At 37.7% G+C, this 18,416-nt stretch overlaps 1 protein-coding gene across 14 annotated transcripts in view; it reads left to right on the forward strand.

Annotated features, from left to right (window-relative positions):
- The window catches only part of CLASP2 (cytoplasmic linker associated protein 2), a 145,909-nt gene that overhangs the window by 55,715 nt on the left and 71,778 nt on the right, over positions 1-18,416 (forward strand). For all 14 annotated transcript variants that reach the window (XM_041466164.1, XM_041466151.1, XM_041466157.1 and 11 more), the window contains 2 exons: positions 1,136-1,282; positions 16,710-16,789. In XM_041466164.1, coding sequence (XP_041322098.1) covers positions 1,136-1,282; positions 16,710-16,789 — 227 coding nt within the window. The remainder of the gene's footprint in view (positions 1-1,135; positions 1,283-16,709; positions 16,790-18,416) is intronic.

Genomic DNA, 18,416 nt, shown 5'->3' on the forward strand with positions numbered 1-18,416 from the left:
TTCATTACTGTAGTGCAGCTGTGTCTCAGCCTCGCCCATTTTATTTATTATCAGAACCATAGGCTGGATGTTTTCTGTGCTCAAGCTTATAGATAAATCCTTCTTCCTTAAGCGAGTGGGGAAAGCATTATGTTCTACTGTTGGAATATACTGGGGTTCTTTTAAGGCACAATACTTTGAATTGAGACTGTTTAGTCACTAGGCATGAATTTCTTTCATGATTAAAAATCCACAAACCTGAAATTATAGGAAAGAGGAGTGCAAGCCCCGGAATATTGTCTGCCTGTCTAATTTTTTTAACGAAGGATTGGAATAGTGGCAAATACCATGTGTGGGAATGAATTTATTTGCATGGAGAATTTTCACCTTTTCCTCTGGCGTTGGCTCCCAGAAGATGATGTCACCTTGCAGCTCATTGGTTGTGCAGCACCTAGTGCAGGGAAGGGAAAGAAAGATGCCGGCACAAATCTCAGTGGTGGATCTAGGGTGTTTGCGAGCAGATTTTGATAGAACCTTTGATTAGTATTAAGAATTTACTGCATGTGGCCATGTGAGGTGCTGGGTCCGTCCTAGGGTGAGGGGATTGAAGAGCTATCAGAGGAATGAGGCGGCTGATCTGCAAGAGGATCTGTGATTGTAAGTTGAAAAATCTGGGTGGAAGGAAGGAGACAGGGAGTGCTAGTTAGACACATTGTGGGAGGATGTGTAGCAGAAAATGCATGCATGAGTGAAAGAAGGAAAAGGAGAAGCATTTTTCTTCGGTAGACTGGAATGATAAAAATTATCACTTTTGTTTTGGGAAAATATTAAGAAATGGTTTAAAAAATTCAGTCTGTGCAAAGATATTTTTCCTTTGTGGGAGTGGATGTGTAGGATTCATTTTTTATGCTCAGTTCTACTGTGGTTAATTAGGAAGGTAAAATAATATTTTATAAGAATGTGAAATGTGGAAAATGCTGTTTATCTCCCATTGTCATTTTATTCCTAGATCAGAGACAGGACAAACTGATAAATACTTGTTTTATTTATGCATTTTGTGATTTTTTGTGCAATGTGAAGGAAAATAATTTTTGTTAGGAAATTAAAATACACCCATTCTAATAGCTCTATTTTTATTTAACATATCTTTTTCTAGACAAAAGCTTTGATGATGAAGAGTCAGTGGATGGAAATAGGCCATCATCTGCTGCTTCAGCCTTCAAGGTTCCGGCACCTAAAAAGCCAGGAAATCCTTCAAACAGTGCAAGAAAGCCAGGATCAGCTGGTGGGCCTAAGGTTGGAGGTAATGTAAAGCTATTCAGATTCTAATCAGTGTTCCCAGAAACCTTGCCAGAGAGGCACAAAACAGAGAACTTTAGAAGGTGATGTTTAATTCATGACTGCAGTATTTTTGCAGAGCTGAGAATAGTGAGGGACCCTGTTTTATATAATTATTCATCTGTAAAGGTGTGTGCATATCTGTCTATTTTTGTGAGTGTACACTGAGCTTATAAAGGTCTCTCATATTATAAATAAAATTAATGTCTGGAGATAGCATTTATGTTGGTGAAAGGAAAAAAATAAATATATATATATATATGTATGGGTGTCTCTGCTGGAATCCACACTGCACTTACTGTATATATAAATATTCTGTGAAATTCTGGAGAAGGTCTGTGTAGATTAAATTTTTACTGTAGGTCTGCACTGTTTCACGTGGCTAGAAAGGATTAGCCATTGCCCAGAGCCCTCATCAGAGGTGTATGTTACATCTGGATGACTTTTATTATTATTCTTTTAACTGTCAGTGTTGTGAAATTGGTTGTGAAAGATAAAAAATGAGGGCCAAAACCCTTGGCAGGATTTTTTTGCATGGTATGGCTTTAAAGCAGTGTATGAGGAATGCTTAGTAATTATGATCTTAGAACAGGGAAATCCGCATTTTTTTAGGGCGGGGGTAGTCTAACAAAAGCAACTGTTTACTGTTAAAGAAGTGGCTGCTTTTTTGATGGTTCATGTACGCATTCAGAAAAAAAATACATAATTCTGTGGAGATACACCATGCTTCAGGTACAGGGTTTTTATGAATAAGTGATTCTTTTAGTAAGGGGTTTTTGTAAGAGTAATTTTTCCATGTTCCTGTTCATGTAATCTCATATATGATCTGCAAAGCAAATATAAAATTTGGAAGAAGATATACGTGGCAAACAAGCTGCCTTAAGTATTTTCACATTACTAAGATACAGCTGATGTTTTGAAAATTTATTGGTTTTCAATAGTGATCTTAAGAATTCCTAATAAATTGAAAAGATCTCCATAGGGCTGGATCAACACTGTCGTAGTCTAACTGAGAATTGATAGGAATATATATCAGAATAGTATCAGAAAATACCACCTAAAAGACTCCATAAAAGAAATTCTCTCATTGATAATTGTTATTGTTGTTATTATTGCACATAGTGTTACAAATGAGTAAATATAAATGAATAACTAATTATAATGTAACCTCTTTAACCTGAAGCATGGTGGTTTTTGCATGCAAGACTAACATACATAGCACCAGAACTGAATGCTTAGGATTCCTCTTTATTTCAATATGGACTTTTAATAATATTTTACTAAATGTAGATGGTTCTTAATGTATTTTTTTTACATGTAGGCTTTCACTTTACATGCTCTGCAGTAAAAACATGAAGATACAAGGTGAAGGGAGATAAGAACAGAATAACCACTCACTGATTTTTCAATTTATCTAAAAATACAGTAGTAAAGCAGATTAAGATTAAAAATTAGTACATTGTTTTTTCTCTTTTTCCTATATTGCCAAACTTTAAAAAAATTAAAATTAAGCATGCCAAAACCAGACTACTTTGGTCATTCCTTGCTTTATACCATCTCCTTTCAACTGAGGAAGATATTGGGGTGTGTTTACATACCCATCTATTTCCCTTCTTTTTTCATTCTGTAGGATGTCTGTAGTCAGAATTTTAATACAGTATTTACAAATCCTGCATCTCCTAGCCTATTCAAGAACATTCGTATAGATGCCAAATGTATTTCTTAAACAGTAAGGACATAGTCTCGTCCAGAAATGAGGAGTTTCCTGTAATAATCTTCATATGAACAATGACTCTAGGTCATACTAGAGGCCTGGGCAATCCACTGTCCCATATGAGAGTGGTCAGAAACAACTGCTAGAACAGAAGTGTCTAGAGGCACACTGTCATTATGGGACAAAATGCTGGTTGTAGGAAGCTTTATTCCACAGAGAGCCATGGTCTTTGAAGAGCCCATTTAGGGCATCCTGTTCTCTTTATCTGGAGACTTCCTGCATCTTTATGACTACAACAAAACCTTGATGCTCTTTCACATCCAGTTTCTGTAGGATCTATTTTGCAGGTGCCTAAAGGACACCTAAGATTTTTCTCCAGCCTCAAAATTGCCATCTCCATGGAGTACATTTATAGTTCTGGAAGTTGCTTGCTCTTGCTGATGTAGTAAGAATCTGCTGTATCCTACAGTCCCAAATCCTTGTGCTTTCCACTGCATTCCAAGTCAGTAGTCAGTGGGTGTGCCATTTCTCGCCTTTTCCTCATAAGCGCTGGATGGGTATTTCAGGCTTTCACTGCTCACCTCGTGCTTCTGCCACCTGTTGGTCCTGCTTGTCCCTTTTCTCCGACTCTCAAATGTCCATTAATCCATATTCAGAAGTTGCAGTTCAGCCTTGGAGGAAGAACTAGGAGCAGCTCCTTTAACTGTGTTGCTTTTTATTTCCCTTCCACAAAAATCTCCAAAGTCATGTAAGTGACCTGCAGTTGAAGCAGGTTTTTACTGCAGTTTCTCCTCTTCAGCCTTCTGAGACCAGGCAGAATTTAGTGCAGATAGAAGTTGTGTTGAGCTAAGGCTGAGATTACTGCAAGTTCCATTCATTTAAACTGCCTTTTTTATTTTAAAGGATCCCAGAGATCCTTTTCATAGAGCGTTGCTTGACAAAGGTGTATTTTCCTATGAGTTGTAGGGGGCAAAGTACAGGTTTTTTTCCCTGGGTCCAGAAAGGGTTTGAGGCTACCCTGTCTTGAGGCTAAGAAAATTTAACTCCTTAGCCATGCCTCTGGCTTTCTTACCTGCTGACACCTGCTGAATTATACCTCAGATGCCTGTGTGCTTGGCTTTTCATTATATACATCATGGAGATGGTTCTTAAGGAAGAAATGGGTGCCCAGATACGCTGTTCAAGTGAAAGGATACATCTGACATTAAAAAAAAAAAAATTTCTCATGATTTTGGGCATTTTTCTTTTAATGTAGGAAATGTATTTTGGTGGCACTGGAAGTGCAGCATCATTGTCCAGGAAGGCGGGTAAAACAGGTCTTACGTGAGCAAGTCCTACTCAGCCTGCAATTCTCTCTTCTTGTGCTAGGAATGACTGTGCCAGACCTTTTCCTATTGGCAGTTGAGATGGGAAGGCTTGTAGAACTTGTGGATTTGCTGACGGGCATGATCAAGTCTACTGAAGACAGCTTGCCAAAAAAGTACCAGCCACAGTGGTTTCCTGCTCTGGGAATAAAGAATCCAGCAGGCTGTTTCTCCGCTGGCTTTTCTGCTTGGAGATGTTCAGACACTGAGCTTCTTGTTAGCAGTGTCTGTGTCATCATTTCGTGCCTTATCACAACACTTGTTAGTGATGAATGACAAATGATAGGTCTTCCACTTAATGGGATGGTACTTTTTTTGGCATATTTCTTATTCCATGGTCGATACACTTTGCTAAGTTAGACCTTTGCCAGCAAGCACGCAGCTGATTTACTTACTTCTGATACACTTGCTCTCAGCTCTTCATTCAGGTGGTAGAGCCTCTGGAAATACGTCTTTGCTCTAAAGCCTTCTTATTACTGAGGGTGTGCACTCTGTGTTCTGCCCTTGCAGAAATTGGATACTCAGGAGCTTTTTCTTGGCAGTACGGCTCAAGCAGCTTTTTAATTGTAAGGGACACCACAATTTACAGTAGAAAAGTATTTGAGTTCATGTCAGCCAAATGAGCTATATTCCTCTCCCTGTGCTGTTCAAGATCTCTTATAGGTCTTTGGCAAGTTCTCTTGCAAATGTGAAAGCCCTGTTCCAAGTCTTCTAGGGAATTGCCTTCGTGTATACCATTTGGAAGCTTTATGTAATGTAAGTGTTAGTAGGAAACCTCAGGCTGCCTTAACAGGAAGTCTGGCATCCTCTCTTTTCCCAATATGTCAGTTTAGGTCAGTAGTCTTCAAAATGGATTTAATGTAGAGATGATGATTCTTCAAGAGAGCCATTTGGCCTTTGGAAGAAATGCTTGCTGATGAAATATAATTATGACAGAAGTTGTTGTTAACTTTCTTCTGAATTTTTTTTTTACAAAACTCTCTGTGGGGCTGGAGCATTAGTCTTCGTGTTGTAATTTGAAACAAGGTGAACTGCATACTTTTTGCAGTGTTTTCAGCACTAAGATGCTGCGTGGTGTATTTTTACCTGTATTTCCTTGAGGTTTTTTTAATCTTTAGTACATTGGTGGGCTGACAGTATGATGTACTGGTTATTGTTTTACACTGATGATATTGTTACACTTTTTGACATATCTAATGTATCTGTAGAAATCAAGTAACTGGAAAACCTGGTTGAACCAGGTAAACAATTTGCAATGAAAGGCTGTGAGAACTGTAGTAACACCATACATGAAGGAAATGTAGAAAGCTGTTCCCAGCTTTAGGAAATTTTAAATTAGGTTTTTCAATCTGTCATTATGCTTTTTCCCCCTTCTCAATAAGACATACAGGGCTTTGTTGAAAAGTATTAAAATGGTGCTTATTTGCTTTCTTGGGCTTGATTTCCTAGCAGAAGACATTTTGAAACCTTTAGAGGCTCTATAGGACAAAATTTAAATGAAAAGACCCTGCATAAAACAAGTGTGAGACTGAAAGATAGGTGAAATCTCAGCCAGTTAAAGTTAACCTCACTAGAACTAGGTGCTGTAGTTAAGAAACATTTGTGTTAGAAGGGCTTCAGGAATTGTGGAACTGTAAATACACAAGGTTAGTGAATGAACTTGAAATAATAGACTCATGCTCACTGTATCGATTGTCTCCAGACTCAAGAGAGTTCTATGTTCACTTGTACAAAAACCAAAAGAATTCATCATAATCAATGCCCACAAGGGTTTTTAAAAAAAAATTTGAATTCTGAAGTTCATGAATGTCTCCTCTGTTATTCTTGTTAGCCCTCATTAAGTGATTTCCAAAGTGCTCTATTTGTTGTATAAAATAAACTAGGATTTTTTGGTTTTCCTTGTTCTACCCTGGTCCTTTGTATGACGTAAAGCTGCTCTGAGGTAATATTAGTCAGCAAAGCACCCCGACATTCTGTGGCACTTTGTTTCCTTTTTGATTTCCAGGTGATAGTGAAATTCAAGGATTTTTCTTCAACATCCCAGCTAAAAACTCTTTTTGTCATTCTGAGCAGCCTTAGAGATTAGCCTTGGGTATCAGAGTCTGAATCAGACAATTTGTTACAGAATACCTGTTTGCTTCCTTTTCCCACAGTTAATGTCAATTAACTTCCATCCCAAGGGATCCTTTGCCCATGGAATTGTTGGGTTGCAGTCCTATGGTCATGAACTGCAGCTATTTTAACCTAATCCAGGGTTCAGGGAGGTAGGAGGATTTACAGCTTTCTGTGCTCTCTGAGAGTTACTGAATTTTGTTGTTGTTTATTCCCCTGTATGGCACTTGAGGTTAGGGATCCCTTCCCTACGATCAGTGCTTTGTTCTCCTTGGACCATTATAAATAGTTGTGCAATCACTGGGGTTTCCATTCCTGCAGCAAATACCTTCCTTTGCAGCTCTCTTCAGCAGGGGGATTGAAAAATTAACCTTAATAAGGAATCTATTAACCTTAATAAGGAATCTGAATGAAAACAAACATGATACATTACAAATATATATATACACATACACGTGTATGTACACCTTCAGAAAATATGTGTATGTGTCCATAACACTGTTCATTAGTCTCTGTTTTCTGTGTGTCACCCAAGTGATGGTTCATACTACCCTGTTTTTCACTAAATTTCTAGAAGTTTCAGTTAAATTGTACAATTCATTATGTTGGTATAAGCATGATACTATATCAGACAGTCTTTTCTCAAAAGGTTCATAGTCTGGAAGTCAGCTTGTAAATGGATAAAATAGGGAGAGAGTACCAGTGGAGCATGGAAGAAGAGGTCTGGAGATAAAAACACACCACAAGATGTAGCCCAGCCTGCATGTGACATCTTTGCCTGGGGTTCTGGTCCCAGACATCTTAGTGGCAATCATGGTTGTACCAGACAGTGATGAGAATAAGGAAGACAATCCAGCCCTTGTTTAGCTGCTGACACTGAGTACTGATTATTTGAAGCAATAGGAAGGGGAAGCAATTTGTTTGTATCTCCATGTGGGTTAGTCTAGAAGAAAAAAAAGAGGAAGGAGGGAGGAGAAAGATGGACTAAAATCAGCTGACCCTCCCGCTTGGAGTCCTTATGGACTGTGACTGTGTTGAAGAGCTAGCAAAGACAACCATTCCAAAACGTTCCTGCATTGCTGCTTTGTGGAGTAGCAAGTGTGATTCCTCTTCATAGGGTGGTGTGTTGGTGTGTGGGAGAAGAGTCTTAAGAAACCTGTTTCATTTCTTTTGACAAGGTATATGCTTTCAAACAGAGAAGCAGGGAGTGGAAATTATTTTTGTAATGTCATTATTTGCACCTGTGTTGGAAATTATTTTTTTTGGAACGTAAAAATGATATGTTTTTTTACAGTACAAGAGAAAAAAGAACACTTCAAAGTCAAGTTACTTCAACCTTCTGTCTTGCCCTAATGAACTTCTAGAGGATGAAAATGTATTATCTAGAAAATGTAAAAATGGTAATGGTGTAGTTTGTGGTGACAGGTGGTGTGGATTGTTGTTAATAAAGTGTCTGTTTAAATTGTTCCAGAGTGGAATACACAAATGGACACTGACAACAGTAATGAAAATTCTATATTACTGAAACTATTACGTCACAGTGTCTCAAATCATTCTGTTTTGGTATCAGAATTACAGATGGTACAAATCAATTGTTTGTGTTCCTGCTTGTTCTCAGTAATTTCTGTAATGTAAAATAATTAGTGCAATTTTCCCCATTCAAATGTAAAACTAGGATCAAATTAAAGTAAAATGTAAATAGGTTATTAGGAAGTTACATTAAAAGCTGAAAATAAGACTAATGCTATCATGTTCATAAAATAGCATAACTTCCAAACTCACCTGTTGAAACTGAGCAAATGGACCTGGGTCGCAAATGGATGTCCTTTTAATTATTTATGAAAACTGAGTGTGGGTAGAGAAAAGAAATACATGAGTGCTTTGAAAGATTACCATGGGAGCATGAACATTGAGCATGAGTTGAAAGATGACTGCATGAGCTTCCAGTTGAGTAGAAACCAACATTAATCAAGTTAAGCCTAAAAAGTCAGGCATCTCTGTGCTGCTCATGGAACTGCTTGTCTTCTTCCACATCCAGGCTTTGGTCTTACCTAATATATGCTATCTAAACTTTAGCAGTATAGCACTGTTATTTTCCTTGTTTTATAATATTCTTATTTACTGTGTGCTTGGTAAATGTTTATTAATTGAATTGATGCCACAGCATGTCTGGGAGGAGCGATGATTATTAAGATTATAAAAGATTATTAATCTTTTGTACCTGTGAAACTGTGTACAAAGGAATTGAGGCTAAACTTGAAACTATGCATTCAGTGTTAAGAATCAGCTTCAGACATTACTGACTAAGTTTCTTGAAGCATGTTATATTCAATACATAATTCCAAAGGAATTTGCACGCTCAAGAGCAGCTTCAAATTTTACCGTATGCGTTCTGGTGCTGTCATCTTCAGTCCAACTAAGAATTATTTTGTGCTTCCTCTTAGTACAGGAGTCCTATATTTGTACCTGATTAACATGTCACACCTCAAAGCCTGAGATGTGCTATCCTAATAGTTGAAAACCTGGCACCACTTTCTTCCTTCTGAGTGCAGCTCACTCCTAATTTCTGTTTGTCTCTCCTGCTCCTATTCTCTCATGGGGTGTATAATTGTATGGAGAGATCTGCTTAGCATCTCAGCCCTCAGAGACAGCACACTCAATTGTTCGGTGGAAACTTGTCTTCATGAGCAATGTCTCTGGCATGTAGGAGGAATGTTCTAATGGAACAGGCGCAGTACAGGTGGGTTGTCTTGGGAAGTTCTCTAACTGTGTCTAACACAGGCAGATAAAGTAAGGAATACAACGCATTGTAAAGGTATTTCAAGATACTGTGCTGTTTTGTTCAGTTTATGCTGCTGTTCGAGTTTGAATGGCTTTCTGGATGCCTCAGGGATGATGACTTTTGGCATTGGAGGAAGTGGGGTGGACAAGTCAGTACAGAGTGAATGTCAGTCACCAGGGCTGAACATGACAGAATTCATCTGTCAGTTTCCTTAAAGTGGGATTTCTAGTGAATGTTTTTCTATTCTGCTTAGTCACTCAAATTGTTTTCTAAGCTTGTTAAAAACAACAGGAAGGCTTTGCCAATGGAGATGCTGGAGGGGAAAAAAAGAGATTCGTTTGGGTATAATATTGTATCTGATGATTTAAAAACATTTTTCTGAAATTAATTTTAAAAACTCTGGTAGCTTGTGTTGGAATAACTGAACAGGTTTGCTGATATGCCTGCCTGGGTGTCTTAGTCAAAGGTAGTTCAGCTTCAGTCAGAGGCTTTTTAGGCTAAGTTACTGAATCATGAACTGCAGGGGCCCATGAGACTGGTACAGGTTCCTTTTGCTGTTCTCTCACTCTCCTGTTTCCCTATATGCAGGTAATAACTACCATAAGACAAATGTGTTGAGCAACCCAGTAAGTTAATCTCCCAATGAAGTTCTGTTTGTGAGGTTTCCCTGGTAGACAAGGTTTGTGCTTGCGGAAGTTTATAATAACAGAGAGGTTTTGGAGAATGGGGAGTTACTTGTTTGCAGATGCAGTTGCTGTTTTCTCAGGAAATGGACACAAGGCAGCTGAAATTCAGTTGATGAAAACTTCTAAGCTGGGATCTCTGCAGCTCTTCATAGTTTGGTCTTCCCCAAAGTTTTATTGGCAGAGATGTGGCAGTTATTAGCAGCATGATCTGTTTCTTAACTTGCATGGCAAAGGCAGTAAGTGATGCTGACAGTACAAGTTACTTAATTTTATCTTACTTACTGCTTAATTTTATCTGAGTTGGTCTAATTATATCCATCCTATAGGATTTACCAGTGTAATTATCTGAAACTATGGTTCCTGTCCATAAAAAAAACCCCTTGTCTAATGTTAATCCAAGTGGCTTTTACTTGAGCAACTGCTGCTGCTTTGTTACTCTCAAATGTTTTCCTAACTTAAGCAAGCATGATGAAAGCATCTATATACTGAGTGATTCTCAGTCACCCAAAGATGAAAGAACACCTTTGTGCTTCATACAGATACTTGAGACTGAAGAATACTTATTTGCTAGTTTTATGGGAAGTTTAATTTAAATTCGTCAGTTGAAGTTTGCAGGTCAGATTTTCAAACATGGGAATAAGAACATTTAGAATGTTCGAATCTGTTAATACAGCAAGGTATCTATGCACAGTATATCAAATAGCTTTAGATAACTCAGTAGTTTAAAACCTGAAGGGAATTTTCAAAACTTCTCAGTCTCCAGCCAATTTTCTGAACATTTGATTCCTGTTTTACAGAACGAGACTTATGAAAAGATGCTATTCTAGACTATTTTTGTAATCTTATGATACCTGGAAAGATAAAGAGAGTCCTTACTGAATTACTGAGATTGAGATCGGTCTGTACAGGAGGGTCTGTACAGTATCAGAGTCACCCTTGCCATCTCAGAGGTTGTAATTCAGATTATGAAGCACTGCAAATTTCCTTCTCTGGCCCCCAGCAGATACCACTTTAAATAATAAGGCCTGACCCAAGGATAAAGAAGTCGATTTTGCAAAGACTGAGAGCTTCAGGAGGTTCAGGAAAAATCCCAGTTACAGAGACTAACAGACAACAGAATATACATTCAAAGAATTAAATATGACCTTTGCAACATCTGCCCACTATGGCTGGGAGTAGAATGTGGTTATTATTGCAAGTACCATGCTGAAGAAACAATTAGGTCTTGTGTCTTTGTCATTGATAGGGTTGTTGTCATCTATTATTTATAGCTTGTGTGTGTGCATTGGCTTGTTTGTTTATTTATCTTTGGTATCAGCACTTTCCTTAGATCCACTCCACTCCATGTCTTGTGAGAGAGGCTGTCCATTTTGCCATGTAGCTTCTGCAGTTGTCCTTCCTTGGGTTCATTTTGTTTAGGTATTGCTCTATTCCCCTCAGCCTATACTTAGACTTTCAGCAGCTGTACTTTTTTAAGATGCCTGGGCTAGTTTCCTTCCTGTCTTCTCTAACTCATTTGTGTCCTGAGTCAGCCACTGGGTTGTGCTGCCTTGGTGTTTGTATGGCCCCACAGTGAGGCAGACTAGGGAACTTGCTCAGTGAAACTATTCATCTTGACCAGTTTATTTTATTCTTGGTTTAGCCCCTCCCTTTTGTGACTTAGTGCTCAGCTGTACCAGTGCTAGAATGAGAGAGGTCAGTAGGAGTGAGTGGGAGTTGCCAGTTAACCTATGATATGAAAAGCTGAGTAAGTATTTGAGCTTATCCTGGCCATTTATCCCACGCAGAGCTGAAGCTGCTGTCTGTTCCTAATTTACAGCTGATTGTTTATTAACCTATAAGGCCAAAAGGGTAACAGTAGTTTTTTCTTTCAGTCCAGAATGAACTGCATCTATTGCTTCAGTCTCTGATAGATAAAAAATGAAGTTTTGGAATTAGCTGCGACAAAGGCATAACATTTTGTTGTCTTTCAGAAAAAATCCCGTCTACTCCCCATCATTTTACTGTAGATATGTTCTTAAGGAAGATAGTTATTGCCTACAGTTAGAGATTTCTGAGAGAAAAAAGACATCCGAGAAACAGTATCCCTTTCAGAGTTTACTAGTGGTAAATTGTGATGCATGTTGTATCAGAAAATAGTTAAATTTTTTTAGGGAAATATTTTGAAAAAAGGGTTTAGGAACAAAAAGTGAAACAGAGTTTTAGAGTGTTTGTTTCTCCTAAGTTTCTACACCTGAAATTCCCTTTTTTCACAGGGAAATTTTTTGTTGTGAAATTTTTGTCAAAAGACTTATGAAAGTAGAAAAAAAAAAAAAAAGAATTTGATTTACAAAGGCCTGCTACCAAATAAAAATGGAGCAAATTTTTTTGTACTTCTAGGCCAGCACTTGTGTACTTCATTTAACAGTTAGGCATGCTTTGAATAAGCAGTTCTCTTTTTCAAAACAGGAATACAAGTCCAAAATCACATTCAGCATCTTTCTTCTTTCATATTGTTTTGTCATCCCATGATGTACAGATTTGTAGATAATACTGGGGAGAACATCAAGGCAGTAGAGCAAGTGAACATTCCAAAGCTGTGATATATTGGAAGTATTTCAAGTGTTTTAGTCTGAAGAGGGGAAGAACTCAACCACAGGAATTAACTCCTGGGTGAAAAAATTGATTTCACAGAAGGCTGGGTAATTCCCTTGCTTGCATACAGTACCCTTTCTGGTGTTGAGTTATTCTCAGTGCTGAACTCAGCTTTATGACTGGAATAAACCTTCTTCCGAAAAAAGACTCCTAGGGCCTTGCAAAGTGTTAGAAATCTTTACCTTTAACTCAGGAAAGTGTCATCTCTGTTAGCAGTCTGCAGCAAGTGAGGGATTGTTTTTTGCCTCTATTTCCAGACTCACTGAACTTCAGTTTAAAAAAACAAAACTAACCTGAAGAGGCACACACAAAAAAGAGAAACCTATCAAAACCCCCCATCACTCCACTATAAAACTAAGAGGAACTTCAGGTGCTGTGATATGCTTCCATTTCAAGTCTGTCTGTTATGTTTGGTATATTCTCAACAGCTTCCTGAACTGGAACTGAGGCTTCCAGGGCTCTCTGAGAGTCTGTCTAACTGGAAGGCTTGAAGGATAAGAAAAAGTAAAGGTTAGGAATGAAAACTAACAAACAATGTAGATAAATGTCTTGGGTGTATTTTTAGTCCTCTCCATGAGAGAATCTTTTCTTCTGGGTCTCAGCTGAAAAAAAAGCTCAATTGGATTCAAGTCCAAAAACAGGGTAATATAATTACCCAGCTGATGACACTCTGAATTTTAGCTGTGTGCTGAGCACTTAAAGATGTTAAAAATGCAGTGGGGTTAAAACCCCCTAGAATTGTTTATAGTGTTCTTGCCTTTAGGAATGCAGTAGCTGAACTTGTCCCTATTTGGTTAGAAGACTGTGTGTTCCGTGGGGAGCCTTGAACATGCACTGTTCAGTGGAAGGAATTAATACTAGAGAGAGATATAAGAAATTTGTAATCACAAGCTGGGTCTGAGAAGGTAAGCAACAAAACAGCTTATATGTGTACTCGGTCAGATGTATCCGTTTGGGGTCTGGAGGCAGCACTGTCTGAATTGAGAATTTAGTAAAGCTCTGGTGTTGCTTTTGTGGAGGACAGTCAAGCCTTACAAAAGCATGAGAGATCCTTTGAAGGCATCTGCATGTGTATGACTGTTATGTATCTTGTTAGCACAGTAAAATACTTTCTCCTGAATTGGGAAACACCAGGTGGAGTTCTGTCATTTTTTGATTGTCTCTACAGAAACAGTGACTTGGTAAACAGAATTGATAAAAATACTTAGAGATTGGAAGGGGAAGGGAAAAATTGAGCAGTAGTTTTCCTCTTTAGGCAGTGTAGACTTGTGATTTCTATACTATATGAAGAGAAGTTACTTCATACTTTGTTCTGATATGCACATGCTATCATGCAGTTGAAGAGAAAGATCAGTGAAATAGAAATGAAATGTGGTTTACAGATAACTTTGAACCACATAATGTTTGGGTTTTTTTACCAGTCAACGAGGTAATGAAACAACTTTTGCAGAGTATTAATTTAAAAGAAAATTGTTTTTTATATGTGAGCTAATTGTTGAAACTCAGGAAGATGGAAAGTTCTCTGTGTCTGGGCTATATCAGATGGATTTTAAATAGTAGTCTGTCCCTCCTCTTTCTCTTTTTGAAGTAAAAAATGCTCATTCCTTGGATAAAGGATTTTCCCTTACTGTTCAGGATGAATTACTAGATGGTGTTTAGGTGATGGGAATATCTGTCATGTAACACATGCTGTTTCCTAATTTCAAAAGTGATACTTTAGGGCAGACTGAAGGTGACAGCATCTACTTACTTAGCAAGGGCAACTTCATCTTTTAATCTTTATGGTGTACAGCAGTTAACTAGAAATACTTGAAACCCAAACATTTTTCTAAATTTTTTAGTGTTCATGGCCTATATGTGTCAATTTGTAATGTTTCTCTAGTTTATTCCCTAGGAAAAAAAAATAGGTAAGTAAAGGATGGGAATGCAAAGTACTTTTTTCCCTGTGTTAGCATAGGTGTTTGTGTATTTATGTAACTGAATAATAATAGAGAACTTTTATAACCTTAGTTTTCTATTTACTTTTCTAAAGTAGGTATTTTATATTGACTGTTTTGTTTCTATGAGACTTTCTTAAATGTCAGAGTATTTGTGGACAAACAAATGAGGTTATGATCTGAGCATCTAAGTAGCTGTTTGTACTACCTACTTTAACGTGGTGCCTCTGGGCCAAATTACTTCTTTCAAGGTGTCTCTCCACAAAATTCTGCTCTGACAAGGATATTCTCCCTTTGAAGAGCTGTACAAGTTTGTGTGGTGGAAGGGTGTGTTCTGGGTGTAAATGAATCTTTCCCTGGTCTATTTGACCTTTCAGCTGGTCAAATAGTCATTAACTTTTTGGAAGGGTTTGTTCCCTTTACTCTCTGTAAGGAGAAGAAATAGGTGGTTATAATTTCTTCTTTCTTTTCTGGCTGCCACTGGTAATTGTGACAGATGGTGTTAGAGATACACACGTTGAAATGTATTGTATACAGCATCTCTTTACAGCATCCCTGAGATAAGGCGCTCAAAATCTATTAGATGTTCCTATATCATACTGCAGGTACTGTGTCCAGACTCTGTGGTTTTACACTAATGAGCCACAAAGGTATGTAAGAGATCTTTGTTCTGCACAGCAGTGTTGAGATCTAGTAAGTTTGCCACCAAATTTGTAGTAGTAGTGCACCCTTGTGCTTCCAAACTGTACATGTATACAGACACAGCAGACATAGTTTCCTTCACTAGATTTAAGAGATCAGGGACTGTAAACCATGGTTCTTAGAGTGTAGCAACCAAACATTTGATTCATCAAGAATTCCTAGCTTTTTGTTCTGGTTGACCATTCAGCCTCTTAAATGCTTTTTCTTCATGGTTTTTGTTTGTTCTGTAATTAGTAAAATATGTGTCTTCTCTGTGTGATGCCTCCATTTCATTCTGCCAGTTAGGGAGGACATTCTGCCATCTCTCCTGTAGGCCTCACTCTGAAAGAGGCACTTGTTCCCAGATACTCATTTGCTATGACAGATTATGTTTTTCCTTTCAGAAGGGAAATGTTCAACTGGACTGATTCCATGTGGTTAATATGTTTGGTCGTATTACCTTCCTGATGCAATTATTGAAGATATTTTAGGATTCTGCCAAGCTTCACCTTGTGCTTGGAGTTCTTGACTTGTAGCATAGCCTAGATTGATGACCTTGTTCTTTGTTTTGATAGCAAACTTGAGCTCATTTCTTTAAAAAAAGGGGGCTTTCCTGATAACCTGAGTTTTTGCAGGAATGCAAAATCTAGACATTGTTTTCAAATAGTTTTCTTGCTTAGACTTGTCTTAGCTTCTAAGACAAGATATTAATGAAATTTGCAAGCTATACCAGGGTGAAACTGGCAGGCAGTTACCTGTCAGTATTCTTCCGTGGTCCTTCTGCTGGTTATCTTTGGCTGTCATGTGAGAATAGTTCCATCACGAATGGTCTGAAAACAAGGTCACTGAAGTTCAGATTTTGCTCCAGTGTAAATTGTCCTCACTGTATCTTTTCTTTCGTTGTTGAAGTTCTTGTAACCTTAAGACTAAGAAATGTACCTCATACTTCTTAGCTCCACATGAGAATACTGAAAAAGACAAAAATCAACTTCCAGACTTTCAGGGTTGATTACTTAAGGCACGTAGGTTAAGATGAAAATTCATCCTGAGGAATTCAATTTAGTGATGAATAGCTCTTGCTCTGGTAAATAATTTGAAATATGGGGCTTTATTTTAGAACATTTTTATTGTCAGGGTGCAGGTCTCAGAATTGGATGCAAACAGCTACTAGAGGATTGTTATACAAAACATGTTTCCAGTTAGACACAAAAATAAAAATTATGACGCCATTAAATTTGTCAAATTGGAAATTACTTGGAATTGTTCATTTTGGGTAAAGAAAAGGTCATTTTTTTTCTTATGGTGAAGTGGGAGTTCAAGGTCTTGTGATTCTACGCACAATATACAATACTACACAAAAATGAAGCATTTTTTTAAGATATATTAAATGTTTGAAAGTAGATATGGTGAAAGATAGTTGTAAGAGATTTCAAACCTTGATGTATGTTATATCCTGTTTAACAGTATTTTATGTTTATTTAGGTTCCTCTAAAGAAGGAGGAGCTGGGGCTGTGGATGAGGATGATTTTATTAAGGCATTTACAGATGTTCCTACTGTACAGGTAAGATGCTATGTATATTCATGTTTGTCTTCAGAAATGTGTTATTTGCAATAATAGGTTAACCTGCTTTTAAAATTTACATAATTTTACATTGTTCTAAGCAAGCATCATTACTTTTCCCTCTTTCTGACCTTCAAGTCTCCATGGAAAGCTCTTTATATTTTTCCAGGAGTTACCAAAAAAAGTGTCACTTTTCTTAACTGTCTTGCTAATTATTACCACATTGTGTTTTGGCTAAAATGCCTTATTGCTTTTCTCAAACGTTTTCAGAGAACTAGTGAAAATAATTGGATGTTTTAAGAAGATTAACATGATGTTGGGAAAGTTTAGGGCTACAATTTCAAGGCATCTTAATAATATAGGCAAATAATTTAAACAGCAAGAATTGTATTTTCAAATTTGCCTGAATTGTAATGATGTGTGTCTGGTGTACATGTCCTTATTGTAGTAATACTTTAAAAATATTAATCTAGTGCCTTATTTTCATACTAATGAACTTGTTGGATTCTGAGTTCTTAATTAAAAGATTGGATTTGAATTTCTGTTCTTTTAGTGTGGGAATTGCATGTATTCGATACTTTCACATAGTTGAGTCATTTAATATGTGTGTAGCATACAAGGGCTGTTATTCATAAGTTTTTCTTGAGCAGCTGAAGTGTGGAACACAACCAAAGTCTCAGTAAGCCATAGTTCCCAAATGACAGAAGGATTTTGTAATACTCCCCTTTCTTGATGTGTACTTTAGTTCTATTTTTATTTCCCAAGCATTTGTTATTTGTTAGATCTGCAGGCAGCAGTCCTGTCTGCTTTCATGAGGGAGCACTCAATCTCCATGATCCCTGTCACATCAAGGAAGTCTTTGTCTAACACTGTAAGATCTTTATGTATCTTTGCCTCTTCAGACTGTGTTAAGAATTCTTCGAAGGATAAAAACATGCTGCTCTTAATATTGTTTATCCCTGTTATGTTGAGCAGAGCCATGTTCCACAGAACAGAGAACGTGATGCTTGTAGTTCAGTGCCTTAGTGTGTGCAGTCCCAAGCACAGAGTTCTCTAGTTACTCGGGCTGGTTGGTAACACTGCAGGAGCAAAACTGGGATGACCACAGGCCGTAGACAAACACATGTTATTTTCTGTCTGACTGCCAAATGGCCTAGGAAGGCAGGTCATTCTCTAAACTGCAGAAGATGGAGGAGAAAGACATTTGTCTTTAGTAATCTCCCACAAGCTGAGGTGGGGAGGCAGGAGAGAAATGTGTAGCTGACTCCCAAATTACCTACTTGTTTCATGGATGAGCATGCAAGAAAAAAAACACGAATTTTTTTTTTTTAGCGTCCTTAGGAATAATGACTTCTTGGCCAACTTCATGCTTCTCGTTGTGAACAGTCTCTGATCTTTCAGAAAAAGAAAATCAAAGCAGATTTCATGTTCTGCAACCATGTTAATTACTAAGGAAGTGGGAAATGTCTCTGTTGGACTTGTGAAGAAAGAATGTTTATGAGCTGTAGTTTACCAAATTATCCTGAAAGCAAAGGACAGCATGAGGAGAGAGAGATGTTTAGATGTTACTGGGCCCATTCCTGTGTCTCTTCTGTTTTCATTACATTTATGTGTTTGAGTAGTGGCT

Source organism: Pyrgilauda ruficollis, unplaced genomic scaffold, assembly GCF_017590135.1.
Source record: "Pyrgilauda ruficollis isolate IOZ18807 unplaced genomic scaffold, ASM1759013v1 scaffold2, whole genome shotgun sequence".
Classification (NCBI taxonomy): domain Eukaryota; kingdom Metazoa; phylum Chordata; class Aves; order Passeriformes; family Passeridae; genus Pyrgilauda; species Pyrgilauda ruficollis.